Source organism: Paroedura picta, chromosome 12, assembly GCF_049243985.1.
Source record: "Paroedura picta isolate Pp20150507F chromosome 12, Ppicta_v3.0, whole genome shotgun sequence".
Taxonomy (NCBI): Eukaryota; Metazoa; Chordata; class Lepidosauria; order Squamata; family Gekkonidae; genus Paroedura; species Paroedura picta.
This window is the reverse complement of record NC_135380.1, coordinates 28,476,195-28,490,930: the sequence shown is the minus strand read 5'-3', so window position 1 is coordinate 28,490,930 and position 14,736 is coordinate 28,476,195. Positions and strand designations below refer to the sequence as shown.

The 14,736-nt window shown below is 45.5% G+C and overlaps 1 protein-coding gene across 12 annotated transcripts in view; it reads right to left on the bottom strand.

Annotated features, from left to right (window-relative positions):
* The window catches only part of DENND1A (DENN domain containing 1A), a 240,738-nt gene that overhangs the window by 21,841 nt on the left and 204,161 nt on the right, over positions 1-14,736 (bottom strand). For 11 of the 12 annotated variants that reach the window (XM_077306060.1, XM_077306051.1, XM_077306061.1 and 8 more), the window contains one exon: positions 8,560-8,691. In XM_077306060.1, the coding sequence (XP_077162175.1) occupies positions 8,560-8,691 (132 nt within the window). The remainder of the gene's footprint in view (positions 1-8,559; positions 8,692-14,736) is intronic. The other variant, XM_077306062.1, reaches the window with a different exon arrangement.

The following is a 14,736-nucleotide window of genomic DNA, read 5'->3' as shown; positions in this document are numbered from 1 at the left end:
TGACATGACAAACAGCTGCCCACTGCCCAGACCTCTTCATCTTTTGAAGTTCTGGATAGAACGCACGCACACACGGCATCACACTCCAAACATATTCACAGGACATGAAGATTATATTTAATAAAAACAGCATCTGATTTGCAGTTAATGTGTTGAGACAGCAAAACACATTGTTTCCGAAAGGTCAGAAGGGGAAGCTGTGCTGGAATATCAGCTTAATTACCTGAGTTGCAGGATGAATGGGGACAAGGCCATGGATGTCCAGGCTGCTGAAGGCAGCTAAATTGTGGTTTCAGGACTCTGGTGGAGCCCCGGGGGGGAGGGGAAAGCTTTCAAAAGCACAGACTCATCCTTGCTGCTTGTGTAATCACAAATCCCTTTTCAGAAGGCGATGTGGAAATCTTGTTGTGAACTGGACCTCCATCTCCTTGAGTCTGCATTACCAGCAAGGCACTCAACCAGGCCTGGACAATGGAGGATGTTTGGTGGGAGGAGTCAGCCCGCGCAGAGCAACTGACTCTCTCAATCTGGGTAGGAACAGCAAGGCTGGAGCATCTTGCACCGGTTCTTCTGGCTCAACTAATCCGGGGCATGTAATGGTGCGGCTTGAGCCCAGTTTACCATCGAGCCACCCTCCTCCCAGATTCCTTCACAATTCCTATGGCCAATGAAAGATGCACTCTCTGCCCCACTATCATCAACAAATTGAATACCAATTGGATGTGGGAAGCAGAGCAGACTTTTTGGGTGTTTTTTAAAATTATTTAAGCATCACTATATTGCTATGTCTCATATTTCGGAACACCTTACATAGCAAACACAATGCTCAACAACAGAAAACACAAAATTAATGCAACTATGCAGCACTGAGAAAACTGCCTAGAGGTAAAGGAAAAGGGGTGGGGGAGAAATAAGCAAATGGCACAGGGTAAAAGGAAATGACTTTATTTGGCACCTAAGACCCAAAAACGTAGGGACCAAGATGGCAGGTACAGGAAAGGGATTCTTAAGGCACGGCCACATAGATGGGCTTGTCTCTGGCTGCCGCCCACCTTACCTCTGCAGAGAGCACACAGAAAAGGTTACCTGCGGAAGAGCACAATAAAATCAGAGTCCAGTATCACCTTAAGACCAACAAAGATTTATTCAAGGTGTGAGCTTCGGAGTGCAAGCATTCTTCCTCAGACTAAGAACTCCTAAGCAGTTGGCGATAGAGGACCTGTAAACTTCTCTCCATAGTATCATCTGGTCCTGGATGTCCTGCAGTTAATTCATGATTCTGTCTTAGATTTAAGATGTGTAGAAGCTCTCATTCACGCTCTTACTCTCATAGCCCACTGGGTGTATTGTCTTTCCAGCGATGATCTTCTACTTTTTCATTTTAATCTGGGATTACCATCCGTTGAGGGAAACTCAGAAGCAGTGCTGTGTTCTCAGCCGGCAGAGGAGCAAGCAGGGACCGATCCCCTCACAGCCCACCGGTGCCGTCTGCCAATCGTGCCAGTCATCCAGTGGGCTATGAGAGTAAGAGTGTGAATGAGAGCTTCTACACATCTTAAAGCTAAGACAGAATCATGAATAAACTGCAGGACATCCAGGACCAGATGATACCATGGAGAGAAGTTTACAGGTCCTCTATCGCCAACTGCTTAGGAGTTCTTAGTCTGAGGAAGAGTGCTTGCACTTGAAAAACTCACAGCTTAAATAAATCTTTGTTAGTCTTAAAGGTACTACTGGACTCTGATCTTATTGTGCTACTTCAGACCAACATGGCTATCCATTTGAATCTGCAGAAGAGCTTAATGGACACTAGGGCTCATAAGATATCACTGGCCCAGACCAGTTATGGTAAGGACCAAACACTCTGAATTGCCTGGTAATCAAGCTGAAGGCTAGCAAGGATTCTTCTTGGAATGGGAAGATACTTTCCTTATGATTTCCTTCAGACTGCTACATTCCACACAACTGCAGAGTCTTCAAAGGAAATACTGCGGTAACCCAGCCTGGATGTAGTCAGAAGATCAGAACAAGAATAACTTCAGACAAATCTTGCTTTTCCTAGAAGAGGTGCAGCTGGCGGACTAGTCAAAGCGGATTCCCAGTTTCCCTCCCCTCATTCTCTAATGGCCCCAAAGGCCAAACCTGAGGATGCAACAGAAACACTGCAAACCCCACCCACCGCTTTTGGACCAACTCCTGGCAAAAGGCTGGAGGCTTTTTCGGTACTTGAATTTTGTGCAGTGCTGCTTCTCGCCAAGATTGAGGGCAATGATACAAAAATGAAAACCTGCCTCGGAACAAATAGCCAGGGGTGAAAACAACAACAACAAAGGATGCCACACTCAGGTCTTGATTTACAACATTCGATGGAAAATAAGAACCAGGGTCTACTTAGAATGTGGATCTTATAAGAGCTTTAACTTCCAATGCTGTAGCCCCTTGTATGGCTTTGACAAGCCTGATAAAGAGCCCAGTTCCAAACTCAGCCTCTGGTGGTCCATGTAAATAGCATCTTGCCATGCTTCCTTGGGTCCAGGTTGCTCCACTGGGCCTTGCTGCTACGGGACAGATGGAAACACTTTTGAGACCACTTCACGGAGTCCTGTTATACCACCCAGACCACATAACTGGAAGTCTCCAACCTACTCTACTGCACAAAGCTGTGAACAACAGGGCCTTTCCGTACCCAGTCGCCTGGATCATTAGCTCAATTCATTTGCACCAAAAACTGAGGGAAGGTTTTCGGAGGGCAAGACTGCTCAAAAAGTCTTCCAGGCTTCCAAAAGTGTCACAGATGAAAAGCCCCGGAGAGACTGGTGCCTGGGAGCATGTTTCTTTGTGGGCTCCCCACGTACAAAATGGGAAGGTAGTTTTCTTAAAAAATCGGGGACACCGGGAATACATTCACTCTGCGTACAAAGAAAACCTGTCCGTTGCTGGCTTCAGCGGAGTTTAAAATCACAGCTAATAGGTTAACAACTGTTTTTCTTCTGCTTCAAATGAAGAATATCAGAAAGCCGGGGGAATATTCGGCTTTCCAATTTGTACCGACTGCTCAGTGCTCCCTGCAATGTGTGTTTGACAGGGCTGACATTTTGTACTGCTGTGAGACGGGGGGAGCGTGTGACATTTTTATTCATGGTGGCGTACGCCCTTGTAATGATCAGCCCCGGTCGATGTGCTTACTGCAGCAGCCCCCGAGCCCTCGGAGAACAAACAGGAGTCGAAGGTACCAGCAGCTCGGCTGCCTTGTTAGACACCACCAGGATCCTAACGAAGAGCAACTGCTGGAAAATTTCACTGTCAAATCCTCAAGGACATTGTCAGCAGAGAGCCAGCTGCATACATTTCTCATTTAAAACATGGAACATCCGCCAATCGAGTATTAAGCAAAAGACAAAAAGCCAGGCCAGGGTTTAAAACTTTCTTTTTTCTTCAACCGGTCATTTCTGCAGCTTCTCGCAGAGCTGGCGGTTAGGCTGGATGCTGGAATTCAAATCTACAAAACCTAAGCATACTGGACTATTCAAGATGAATATCAATAGATAAATATTTTATTTGGGAGGAAGGGGAGATAGTTTAAACCACAAGAAAGACTATTTTTTAAACTGTAGCAACTATCATTCCAGAAAGGTGCCAGCACCTGTTTATCACAAACTACGCCTGAGTATGCCTAAAGGCCTTGAGATTTGGAGAGGCCCCACCCCACCAGGAGAGCAGAGCAGTGCTCAGTGCAGTAGGGCCACAGGAAAGGCCAGTTTATCGTTTTGGGGCAAAAGGACATACCCATCCCAGGTCTTTGCTGGTGGTGGGGAGGGTGAAGATTCCAGCTGCTGATTGGGAGGTCTGGCAGAGAAAGCAAAAGCTTACTGCAAGTAGATTCAAATTCCACGCTGCTAGGAGAAAGACTGGGTCCACCAGAGTCCTCAGCACCATCTGGGTTTGTGAATGCAGGGGTTGCCACCCTGCTGCTCAGCACAATCAGGATTCACAAAAGATCCAAACTAAGGATAGGGAGCAACTGCTGTCTCCTTTATGAGGCCTGCAGCAGTGCTTGAGGGTCACAGTCCAAGGCCCGTGACGTGCATCACAGAGCACAGGCTCCAAAAAGGGATCAAAAGGCCAACAACCACCATCTAGCCCCAGCTCCATTTGCTTGGTGGATGGGTCCAGTTCTCCTCCCTAAGTACCCATCGAAATGTACCTGTTGAGAACTGAACGGGAGGTCCATGCATGAGCAAACTAAGCCTGCTGTCACTGAACCAGTGTGACATGAAAGAAGCAAAACAGAGTGGGGATATTTTTTGCAGAGGGCAGGGAGACGATGGTGCACCAGCTAATTCAGGAGCAGGTGGGCTTGGGAAAAGAGAAAAGCATGATTTAAGTCTAGGTTGGGGGCAAAGCTCAAAGTCAGATGGAAGGCTGACTCCGGCCCCTAATCTCCCCCCACCCAGAAGAGACAGGAGCAATAGTCTGACTGTTTCTAACCCTAATCTCAAAGTATCTTTGTGCCTTGTGAAAATGTGAAGGATCCTTCTCATCCTCTTGAGCTCTTCCTGCTGCAACGTGACCACCATTAAGATTAACAGAAAAGCTGCCAGTGTTCCAGTGTGCCTGGATGTGAAGGAAGTCCATTTTTGTGTTTTGCAAATGTGGCTAGGCCTATGCTTCTCCCTGACCTCCTGACAACATTTAATCTTCTTAAAAGCAGCAGAAGAAATCGGCCTGCTAATAACTGTGCTGTGTTGGTCCCCACCAAAGAGGTTGGGTTTTCAGGTAGAAGATATGCCACAGAGATCCCAAGAGCCCTGTATTTCCCTTACTCTCCCCTCCACTAGGTAAAGAGTTTCCTTCCTGCCCACACTTGGAAAGGCAACGGTTCCACCAAGAAAACAGAAGGTTGGTCCATACACTTCTTTAAGATTTGAATGCGGCTTGAAGGCTGTAACAACTCAGTAACCCACCAGGTTTAGAGCATGACTGATGGCAAAGGCCACAAAGAACTTGAACAGATTGGGCCATGATTTCTCCTTTAGCATCCAGGTTCCTTCAAGGATCACAATTCTAAAGGCCTCTATCACTCTTTCTGTAACCAGGCCTTTTAAAAAAATCTTGCATTACTCAGATACAACCCCATCAAAGTAATGCATTTTACCTAACACTAGAACCATTTTATTTACATCCTTTGAAGGTTTGTATGGGCTTGCTTCTCTTATCTCAAAGCAAGGCAGACTGAAAGGCAGAGAGCACATCTGATGCATTTGCTACTTCCAAAGCCATTGGTCAAAGTGGAGCAGGAACAGCAGTCAAAACCTCTAGCAAAAGGTTGTGCAGGGGAAATGCGCATTCAGAAAGGGCTTGGGCACCAACAGCTGCTGCAGCTACCCAGGTCAGAATGTAGAAAGAGGAGATCTACAGATAAGATAAAAGCAGAATTTTGCATACTGGGCTCTTTCAAATTAGAGCACAGACACATTTCAAACATCACTTTCTCCCTCCAACAGTCTTCACAGCTTACAGCGGTGCATCCTATCACTGAACTATCATGCATGCAGGTGCGAGAGACACACACAACAGTCTCACACATGGAACGAGTAGTAGCTATCATATTCCGATTAACTGGCTAGAAATTACACAGCTAATTCTGTTTAAGTTGAAAGCATTAAGATGCAGGTCTCCCTCATGCAGGGAATGAAACAAAGATACACACATACACACAAACCAGCGGGGAGCCCCCAAAAGCCCCTGCTTGTCCCCAAAGGGACGAGGCATGAAAGCTCTACAACGGAACAAAACGGCAAAAGCCCAGGAGCAAGACAGCCTCTCTCTTCCCCGCTGTGCTAAGGCTACTTTTATTGTGACAATGACAGAGCTGGCCTATCCAGGAGGCTGCAGTGCCAAGCTTGCCAGGGAGCCCAAGAAACCAATGCAGAACCTTCTGACTGCCCATGCCATGGCAAGAAAACAAAACAAACACCTCTCCTGGCAGGGAGCACGAGGTCAGCACAGCGCCTGTTCCGTTGCCTGGGCATTTTGCTGGATTCTGCCTCTTTGTCACCAGATTAATAACTGACTCTGGCAGCGGACAGTTAAGGATACAACCAGCTGCCAGCTACAGTCAGTCTAGCCCTAATGAGTTAAAATTAAACGTTGCAGTTGGCTCCCAAGCCCATCCCCCCTTCAGCTAATCTGTCACTTAATGAAGAAAAGCACCCAGCGTAGGACAGCGAGACCGAGCCGCCAGCTCACTTTCAGCGAGCTGATTAAGGATGTTCAACCAACGGCAGCCGGCAGACCTCTCCACCGAAAATAAATAGACTGTATGCAAATGTGTTTGTCACTCTGACAGCACATCTCAATTAAGGCATCTTGCCGGGCCTGGTGGGCTGCAGAGCTGCCGCAGCCACAGCAAGCTAACTGCATTACTGATCCGGGGGGCTTGACCCTCATCGGCATGCCTGCATTTTTTAATCCGGCTGCCTTTCGGTCCACACACTGATGTGATGCTAGCACACATGGGAAGCAAGTTACTGTATCAGGTACGGGGGAGGGCAGGGGGAGCCCACCTCCTTCGTCCTCCTCTCACTCCGAAGATGTGCAAGCAGCTTTTATTTCGGCTGCATTTTTATATTATTCGTATGAAGTTAAAAGGTGACATGGAAAAAAAAGAGCTTTTCATCTTTGGGCTGTTTTTTTTTAAAGCAACAATTCAGAATGAGGGTTACTTCTCACAGTATTTGTTGCTAAATGCTATCACTTTCCAGGACAGTGGCTGAAGGTCTTATGTTTTGAATGTCTCCAAGCTTGCATGGTCACAAATTCAGATGAAATTTTGGGAGAGAACTAAAGAGTTGCATCATGCTGACAGTAATTACCCTTTCCCCATTTCAAGTCAGACCCCTGCAGGAGTCTTTTGGTTCAACCAAAGGTGATAGGCACTGAAGATAACAACAAAAGGGCCAGAGGATTGCTAAAACCGCCATGATTTTTTGAGCAGGCCGTCCATGCGACATATACACCTAGGAACAGTCCCAAATACAGCACTTGTTGGGTCTTGCAATTGGTTTTAATGAAAGAGAATGGTTTACTATTCATGAAAAGAAAGACATTGCCTTTCATTAGAATAAAACAGCAGGTGTTGGTTTATCAGTCTAACAGCCATAATGGCCCATGAGAAATAAGTGTGTGTGTCTGTGGGGGAACCAAAGTCCCTGTATCCTAAGAGTACCTGAACTGGAATAAAAGGCTGGACAAGCACAATATTTCATTAAGAAAGACTGAAACCCTATTCTAATAATAAGAGGGAGAGATGAAGGGGGAGGCAAAAGCAGCCAACATGAAGATACTCCAGCAACTTACTGCATTTTGGACATGTGGCAACATGGATTTCTCAAAAGGTGGGAATTTTAATCAGATAGGTTTAGTCTCTACATCCACAAAAGAACACTGTGCAAAAACTTTAAATATTAGTCATCCCCTAACAGTGTTCAATACTCCCCCCACTTCACAAGTACTTGAAAAAAACAGTGTTATTTTGTTCTTGTTTCTTCTTAACCCCTTAGTCTGTAATGTACATTAAAATGGCAGATTTAAATTAAGTACTGACAAGCCGAGTGATAACATGAGAGCCATCTCTTCCGCTCTTAACACAGCAGCAGCATAACCAGAGAGTTGATTTCAGGAGTATACAGGAACAGTTTTTAAAAATGATCAGCCTCTCTAATCCAGGTTGATTTTCACAAATATATTACCAGAGCCATAATAAAAACCACCTGCCTGCAGAGCACCAGAGTCAATACAGAAATGTGGAGTATGCTATTAAAGAGCCATTAATTGATTTTCCCACTGCAGTTCATTGCTTTTGCTGTTCAAAGCGTGCCAAAGTGCTTAATAAGGTGTTCGCTGCTGACACTAATGATTGGGCTAGATAACAGAAGACACCTTCAGCTCAGCCACAGGAAAGGCAAACATGGCTGTTACCTGTAATGGCAGAGGCAGGTTGCTTCCTGGTGCTGTGAAAATGTAACTATATTCAGGAATGCAAACACAGTCTCAAAACTGCCTTATGAGCAAAACGGTGCATGAAGCACACACAGGCATATCATGGGGGCTTCATGCCGGAGCCTGCAGAAGCTCTGGAGTAAGCCACTTATGCAAATCAGCAGGGACTGTGTACAGAGCCAGACTGCTGCACATGACCCCAAATGTATGTGAGCTTGCTGTGGCATGTTAGGAGTACAGTTCTGTGCACAGCTCTGGTCTCTCTGTCTCACACACACAACAGCTCCTCCAGGAGCTCTTAATTGTTTGATTGATTGATTGATTGATTGATTGATTGATAAATAGTGGGGTGTTCTTTTTTTTGCATGTGACCCTCAAGTGCTTTGATTTCAAGGCTGCACCACAAAGTTGGGGGGTTGATATGCACATTTGTCTACAAAACCAAACCCAAACCTTGTAGACCCAACTCAACATTGCACTTAAAAGTGCTAATGCATGCATTTAAGACACAAAAATACTCTCTAAGAGAGAATATGGAGAAATGGCTCCACCCCATACCTGCCCAAAGTGTACCGTGATTGGTCGCCTGTCCTCTCGTAGTTTAGGATCTCTCTTTTCAGCCAATGGAGAAGGGGCAGTCCGTGGAAGTGAGTCTTCTGGCACCGAAGAGCAGCCATTCTCGGCAATGTCCTGCGTGATAGGAAAAAGTGAACTGCATGGTCAGGAAGCACAGGCAGAGAAGAGGCACTTTGAGATAAAAGGAGTGACTCGGCAAGTTTGAATGGCTGCACTGATGGCAGAATAACAAGCTTTCAGTAAAAAGAGCAATTAGCACACATGGCTCTGCTCAATCACAGCTTAAATGTGAATAGGCAGACAACCTCCCCCTTAATTCTCACAGCTGGGCCAAAATGGTGAGTTTCTCTTGTGGAACAACAGGACAGGAAGGGCAAAGATACGTTAGCTAGTCCTCTCCACATGCTAGACTGTTATTCAGGAAATGGAGCACTACCCATGGACAAGTGGACATAAACAAGGAGATGCTTCCCAGCAGGAAGTTCAAGACAGCCTGAGCAAGTTGGCCAACGGGCTTGAGAGGCCCTCTTAGACTGTTGTCAGACACAAAGGTAGGAAAGGAAGGCTGGATGAAGGGACCAACCAGAAACTCGAATCTGTGCTCTGCCTGGAATCCTACGCAGAGGGCCAACATTTGAGAGTGAGGTGAAACCAGCCTTTTTTAGAGAACAGGTTCTTGTTATATATTTGAGATAGATTTGACTGGATTGCAACAGATCGGCTAGTGACAGTGAGGGCCCTCGACAGGCAGCACACATCAGCTGTTTTCTCATACAGGGGCACTTTGCTGATTAGGCACGCCTCCTGTCACTCCTCCTGCAAGTACAGACTTCTCAGTTCTTTTCAGAAGTCTGGCAGCACATGCAAATACAACAGTTCTTGCCACAGTGCTAAACATGATAAAAAGAAATCTAAAGAGGCTAATTCTTTCCTATTTTTATCCAAAAAACAAAGTTGCACTTCCCTATTTGAGTATCTTCTGTGCAGTCCCACATGGGGACTGGGCGTGAGCAGGCCTTCCATCAGAAAGATTCTTAAAGAGAAGTCTCCAGGGGGGAGCTGTGCGTCAGAGTCAGAAAACTTGTTCCTGCCCAACAGTCATGTGCTTCCACACAGCAGTGCCCCCATTCTCAGGACCTCTAACATCGCTGAAGCCAGAGCATGCAGCAGGGCAAGAGAGAGGGTTTGTGTGCTTAGACAGAACATACTCAATTAATAATAGTTACAGGTAAGTGCAATTTTGTTTTCATCACTGATCTTCTGTGCCAAGTGAGGATTCTAGCAAGTTACTCACCAGGAAGGTGGGGCATGCTCCATTCACTTGAACAGTGAATGAAGTACTTTCCTTCCCCACTCAAGCTTCTCACTTCACCTACAGATCCAAAGCATAATGGAAGATGGCCATATCTGCTGATAACTAAGTAGCAGCTTGCCAGAGCTCCATGAATGGCACTCGATTGAAGCAGCCATATCTCCAGTTGAATGGCTGAGGATGCTTAGTGTGCACAGCAAATTGACTAAAGCACAGCATTCCCTAATGGCTGAAACAACCACAGGGACAAAGTTTGGGATGAAGCCCTCCAATGAACCAGTACCAGGAAAAATGTTCTAGTATTTAGTTTGCATGAGCTGAGAAGTATGTCAATCACCTCCTCTGAAAATATTAAGTCTCTATCCCAAACCTCCAAACCATCAGGTTGAGTTGATTTAGATGGTGAGAGAACATCTGAGGTTGAGGATGAGGTCATGGAACTGTTGCCATTTGCTCTAAATCTGAATCATGCAGGACTTGACTCACTGGCAAACAAGTTTCTACCTCCCCATCCAAGAACAAAACCAGAAAGAATCTTGGACCCAGGGATGGGAGTCCTAGGCCTTTTCTGAGAAGCTAGAATAGGTTCAGGAGCATAGCCCAGAGCATGTTCCTGAAATGCAAATCTGTGTGTTTCTTTGTCCTCAAGCTTGTCCTTTGCCCTCTTAACTGATGACTCTAAAGAGGTGTGATGAGCTGGGGGGGAGTGTGACCCTGATTGGACCCATTGTGACATGGATCTGGGAGGTGGAGCTGATCTTGTAGATTCCAAGGATGTGGCAACAGATAAGTTTTCCATGGCTGATTTGGACAACAGCTCTGAAGCTTTGAGGGCTTTCTTCCACTATGCTGCCTTAAGTTTTGGTGCCCTAGCCTAGTCCCACAGACTTTGGGAGTAACGTGTTGGCACATTGTGCCCTTCATCCAAACAATACAAACATATTTCATCAATTTGGGTCACCTTCACCTCACAATGGGTGCATTTTTAAAAAAAAAAACAGCTTTCTAAGCCATTATAACTCAGAAGCCAAAACCACCCCAGCCAACCAGGGAATCAGTTCTTCACAAAAGAAGACTGGGGGCTTAACAAAGATGACCTTTCCCTTCAACAGCAAAAGAGGAACTTGAAGTGTGGATGCTGCTGCAGCAATAGGAACAAATTTTCAGGTTCTAGCACAAAATGCCCCCTGGAAACTTTCTGAGGGTAAGCCTGCTCATGCACAGTGCCCAGGTGGGACTACACAGAAGACTGATGAACTAGCAGATATTTGTCACACAAAACCACTTCTGAAGAAGTGTCTGTACTAGAGATGGGTTTTGAACTTGTTTATTTTGGAAGCCATGCTTGTTAACAAGTTCGTTAACAAACAAAAAAACGGAATGCCCCCAAAATATTCAATATGACCTTCGCAGCTACCATCTATCAGAATATACACACAAACACAAAAAGACTTCAGCTTCACTGAAGTTTGCAATGAACTAGCATATTTCAATCCAATCCCCTGGCCAGTTATTTAAAAACCAAACAGGTATAAGATTCTTTAACCTCGCAGACAGTAAGGACACATAGAGAATTCTTCAACTCTTTGCCTTTATCAAAGGGAAGTGAACCGGTGGCTTGAGAATATGGCTGAGTGTGATATACCATGTAATGAAAAAACACACTGGAAGAAGCAAGATTGGGGGCAGACATAGCAAAGACTGGCAGGCAGGATCTCCTAGAAGATCACAGAAGATGGAAAGACTTGGACAATCAGTTGAGGAACAAAGCCTGCAGCGCAGTGAGCCTCAACCTTAAACCCCTGTGCAACAATGTCAAGGAAATAATGCTTGGTAAATATAGAGAGAGCACTGCACGCACGCTTTCGCAAGTCTTGACCCCAAGGCCAGCTGCTTTGATGGACTGACCTTTGACTTGCCCCCTCAAGTTCTTCTCTTGCTCAAACAGTGTAATGAGACATGTAAGCTGATAGCCAATTAGAAATGGTTCTTTTGGACACAGGATGACCTAACACCCTCAGGTCAACCGAAACAAAAGATGGATGGACCTTCTGAGGAGCTTTGTCTGCTCCAGACAGAAAAAAATAAGAGACCTTCCCAGATCCAGCTGGTGGAGCAAGGATTTTGTCAAGATGGACAAGAAGTATGGCCAAGGAAATTAAGAACTTGTTAAAGAGAAACCCTCAACTAAAACTTTGCTATGAACAGTATAATACCATCATATCTTTTAAGAACAGAACAAAGGAACACAGTAAGAAACAAGAACCACAAATGTAAGATACATCTTTTGTTAAAGAGATGGAAGCAGCATCTGGTGGGACCCAGGCAAGCTAGGAAGATGGCTAAATAGTAGCCCTTGTAGCCCTTTGGCAGGACAAGGCAGGAGCCTTCCTAACTGTGCAGCTTCTGAAATGGACTTTGAAGTGTACAAATATAGAACTGCAAAACAGTTCAAATGACTGAATGATAGACACCACTGGCATGGGAAGGGAAATGAAACACCATCCCCATGAGGCCTTTTGAAAAGTTTGGGGCTATTTTCACAAGGGTTTGCAACGGCATGCCAAAGGCCTTTGTTACAGTGCTCTGCCCAGTGAAGAAGCAATGGTTCAGCAAAATCCAAGGCCCTTCTAATTTTAACTTCCAAAATCACAATGAGTTTACTTCTTTGGCAGTTCCATTCCTGAGTGTTCATGGACTGTCTGCTGGCCATGGAAAAGCTATAAGAACCCAGGATTGCTAAAAGCCTAGGGCAGATGAAAAAGGTCCCAACAAGAAGATTATGTAGGATATGCAATAAGCATTTCCTCCCACATTTAAGAAAGGTTACATTCCCCCCCACCCAAAAAAAAAGAAAGAACGCACAGAATCAACTTGCTGCAACTAGCATGTGAGACTGGAGTGGGTTGTGCCGAGGATCCTATAAGAAAGCACAGAAGGGATACCCAACAAGAAGATTATATCAAATATGCAAAAAAAAAAAAAAAAGAGAGAATCACTGTGAGGGAGGTGGTCCCAGCAATATAAGCCTTAGTGGCAGCTAGGTTTTGTGTGGCAGCAGCCAAAGGGATGACCTGATTTGCAGCGATAGGAGTTCTGCTTTGTACAGTGATGCAGATGAAAACACATGGTTAGTAATGCATTTTTCTAAGACACGAAGAACAATTTAGACAGAAGACTTGAGCAGATCTAGTTTCCTATAAGTCAAGGTTCTCTTCCTCAGCTTAATACCTCTGACCAAAGCTGGGGACTCCTTTAAAGTTGAAAGAGTCTGACTCTGAGAAGTTAATTTGCTTGCTGTGTGCACTGGTATTCCTGCATGGCATTTTTCATCCTCCTAATGCCACTTGTGGCGCAGAGTGGTAAGGCAGCAAACATGCAGTCTGAAGCTCTGCCCATGTGGCTGGGAGTTCAATCCCAGTAGCCGGCTCAAGGTTGACTCAGCCTTCCATCCTTCTGAGGTCGGTAAAATGAGTACCCAGCTTGCTGGGGGGGGGGGGGGTTAAATGGTAATGACTGGGGAAGGCACTGGCAAACCACCCCGTATTGAGTCTGCCATGAAAACGCTAGAGGGCGTCACCCCAAGGGTCAGACATGACCAGGTGCTTGCACAGGGGATACCTTTGCCTTTACCTTTTTCATGCCACTTTCGTAGAACATTAAGAATGTCTTCTTCTTGGTCAAGCTAGGCAGTGGTTGCAGCTATGTAAGAACTTAGTAGCATCACAAAACAAAAAGCTGCCTCAAATACTTCACTGCCCCCTGCATGGAGCCTCATGGGGTCTGATTCAAGGGCCTGATGAGCTATTTCAGCTTTTTTCCCCTTAAATCTCCATCTGATTCTCAAGATAACTGTTTCTCCTTAGAAGACTAGGGTTGTCCTGGGTGGTGGGTAAATGGTATCTTGGGACCGCTTTTCTAGCAAATGCTGGTTGTGGAGCCCAAAGATATGAGATGCTGGCCACACACCATAAGGAACCATTTACAAGTATCAGTTTTAACTTCACAGTATCTTTTTCATCAACGCATTGATCCAACAAAGAACGAGCCCCTTTACACTATGCCTCCCACAAAAGGGGCATGTAAAACGTCCCAGAAAGGAGCCGAGGAATAAGGTCACCATTAGAGGTAGCCAATAAATTAGCTATCTTAGTCCTTAGTCCCTTAGTCTATGCAGAGTAACAGTTCGAGAGACTGGAAATCTGGCTACCAATTGAATTTCTGCTGCTCTCTTGCCTCCCCACCACCACCACCACCTGTGCTGCCCGATTCTACAGAGCTTAGTTTCAAAAGGAGGCAAAAGATAGCTTGACATGGTTGTCTTCCTCCATCTGTAAAGGGGAGGGGGGATAACAGCCTTTACCTTATGAAAATGTTACTGGTTACAGAATGAAGCTGCCACACTGTTCTCTGTTAACAATCATTTGCTCTCAGTCGTAAGGAGGCTGTGCAAATGACTGCGGATGCTTTAAAACCCCGGCCCACAAAACGAAGAAGGGATGGGAAGGGAGCCCCATTCAATCTCCACGATCATATTAGAGGAGGACCTTACATACACCAGGCTGACCTCTCCGGAGGTCAACCCAGCATTTCCCATTTGCAATTCAAACCTGGAGCTGGAGCAGTCCGAGGGCAAAAATGGGCTCTTGATTATATTTGAGAGGTCATCATTGCTATGCATAGTCAGGGGGGGGGGGGAAACGCTTTCCTGGCTTCAGCACATTTTAAAATTCCTTCCATTGTTGAACAGAAAAGCCACTCCTATCTGTCAATGGAGACCATATAGGTGATGTTTTAGGTTTGGCTCTTCCTTGCCAAAAGCTGTGACACTTTTTCATTCTAAGTCT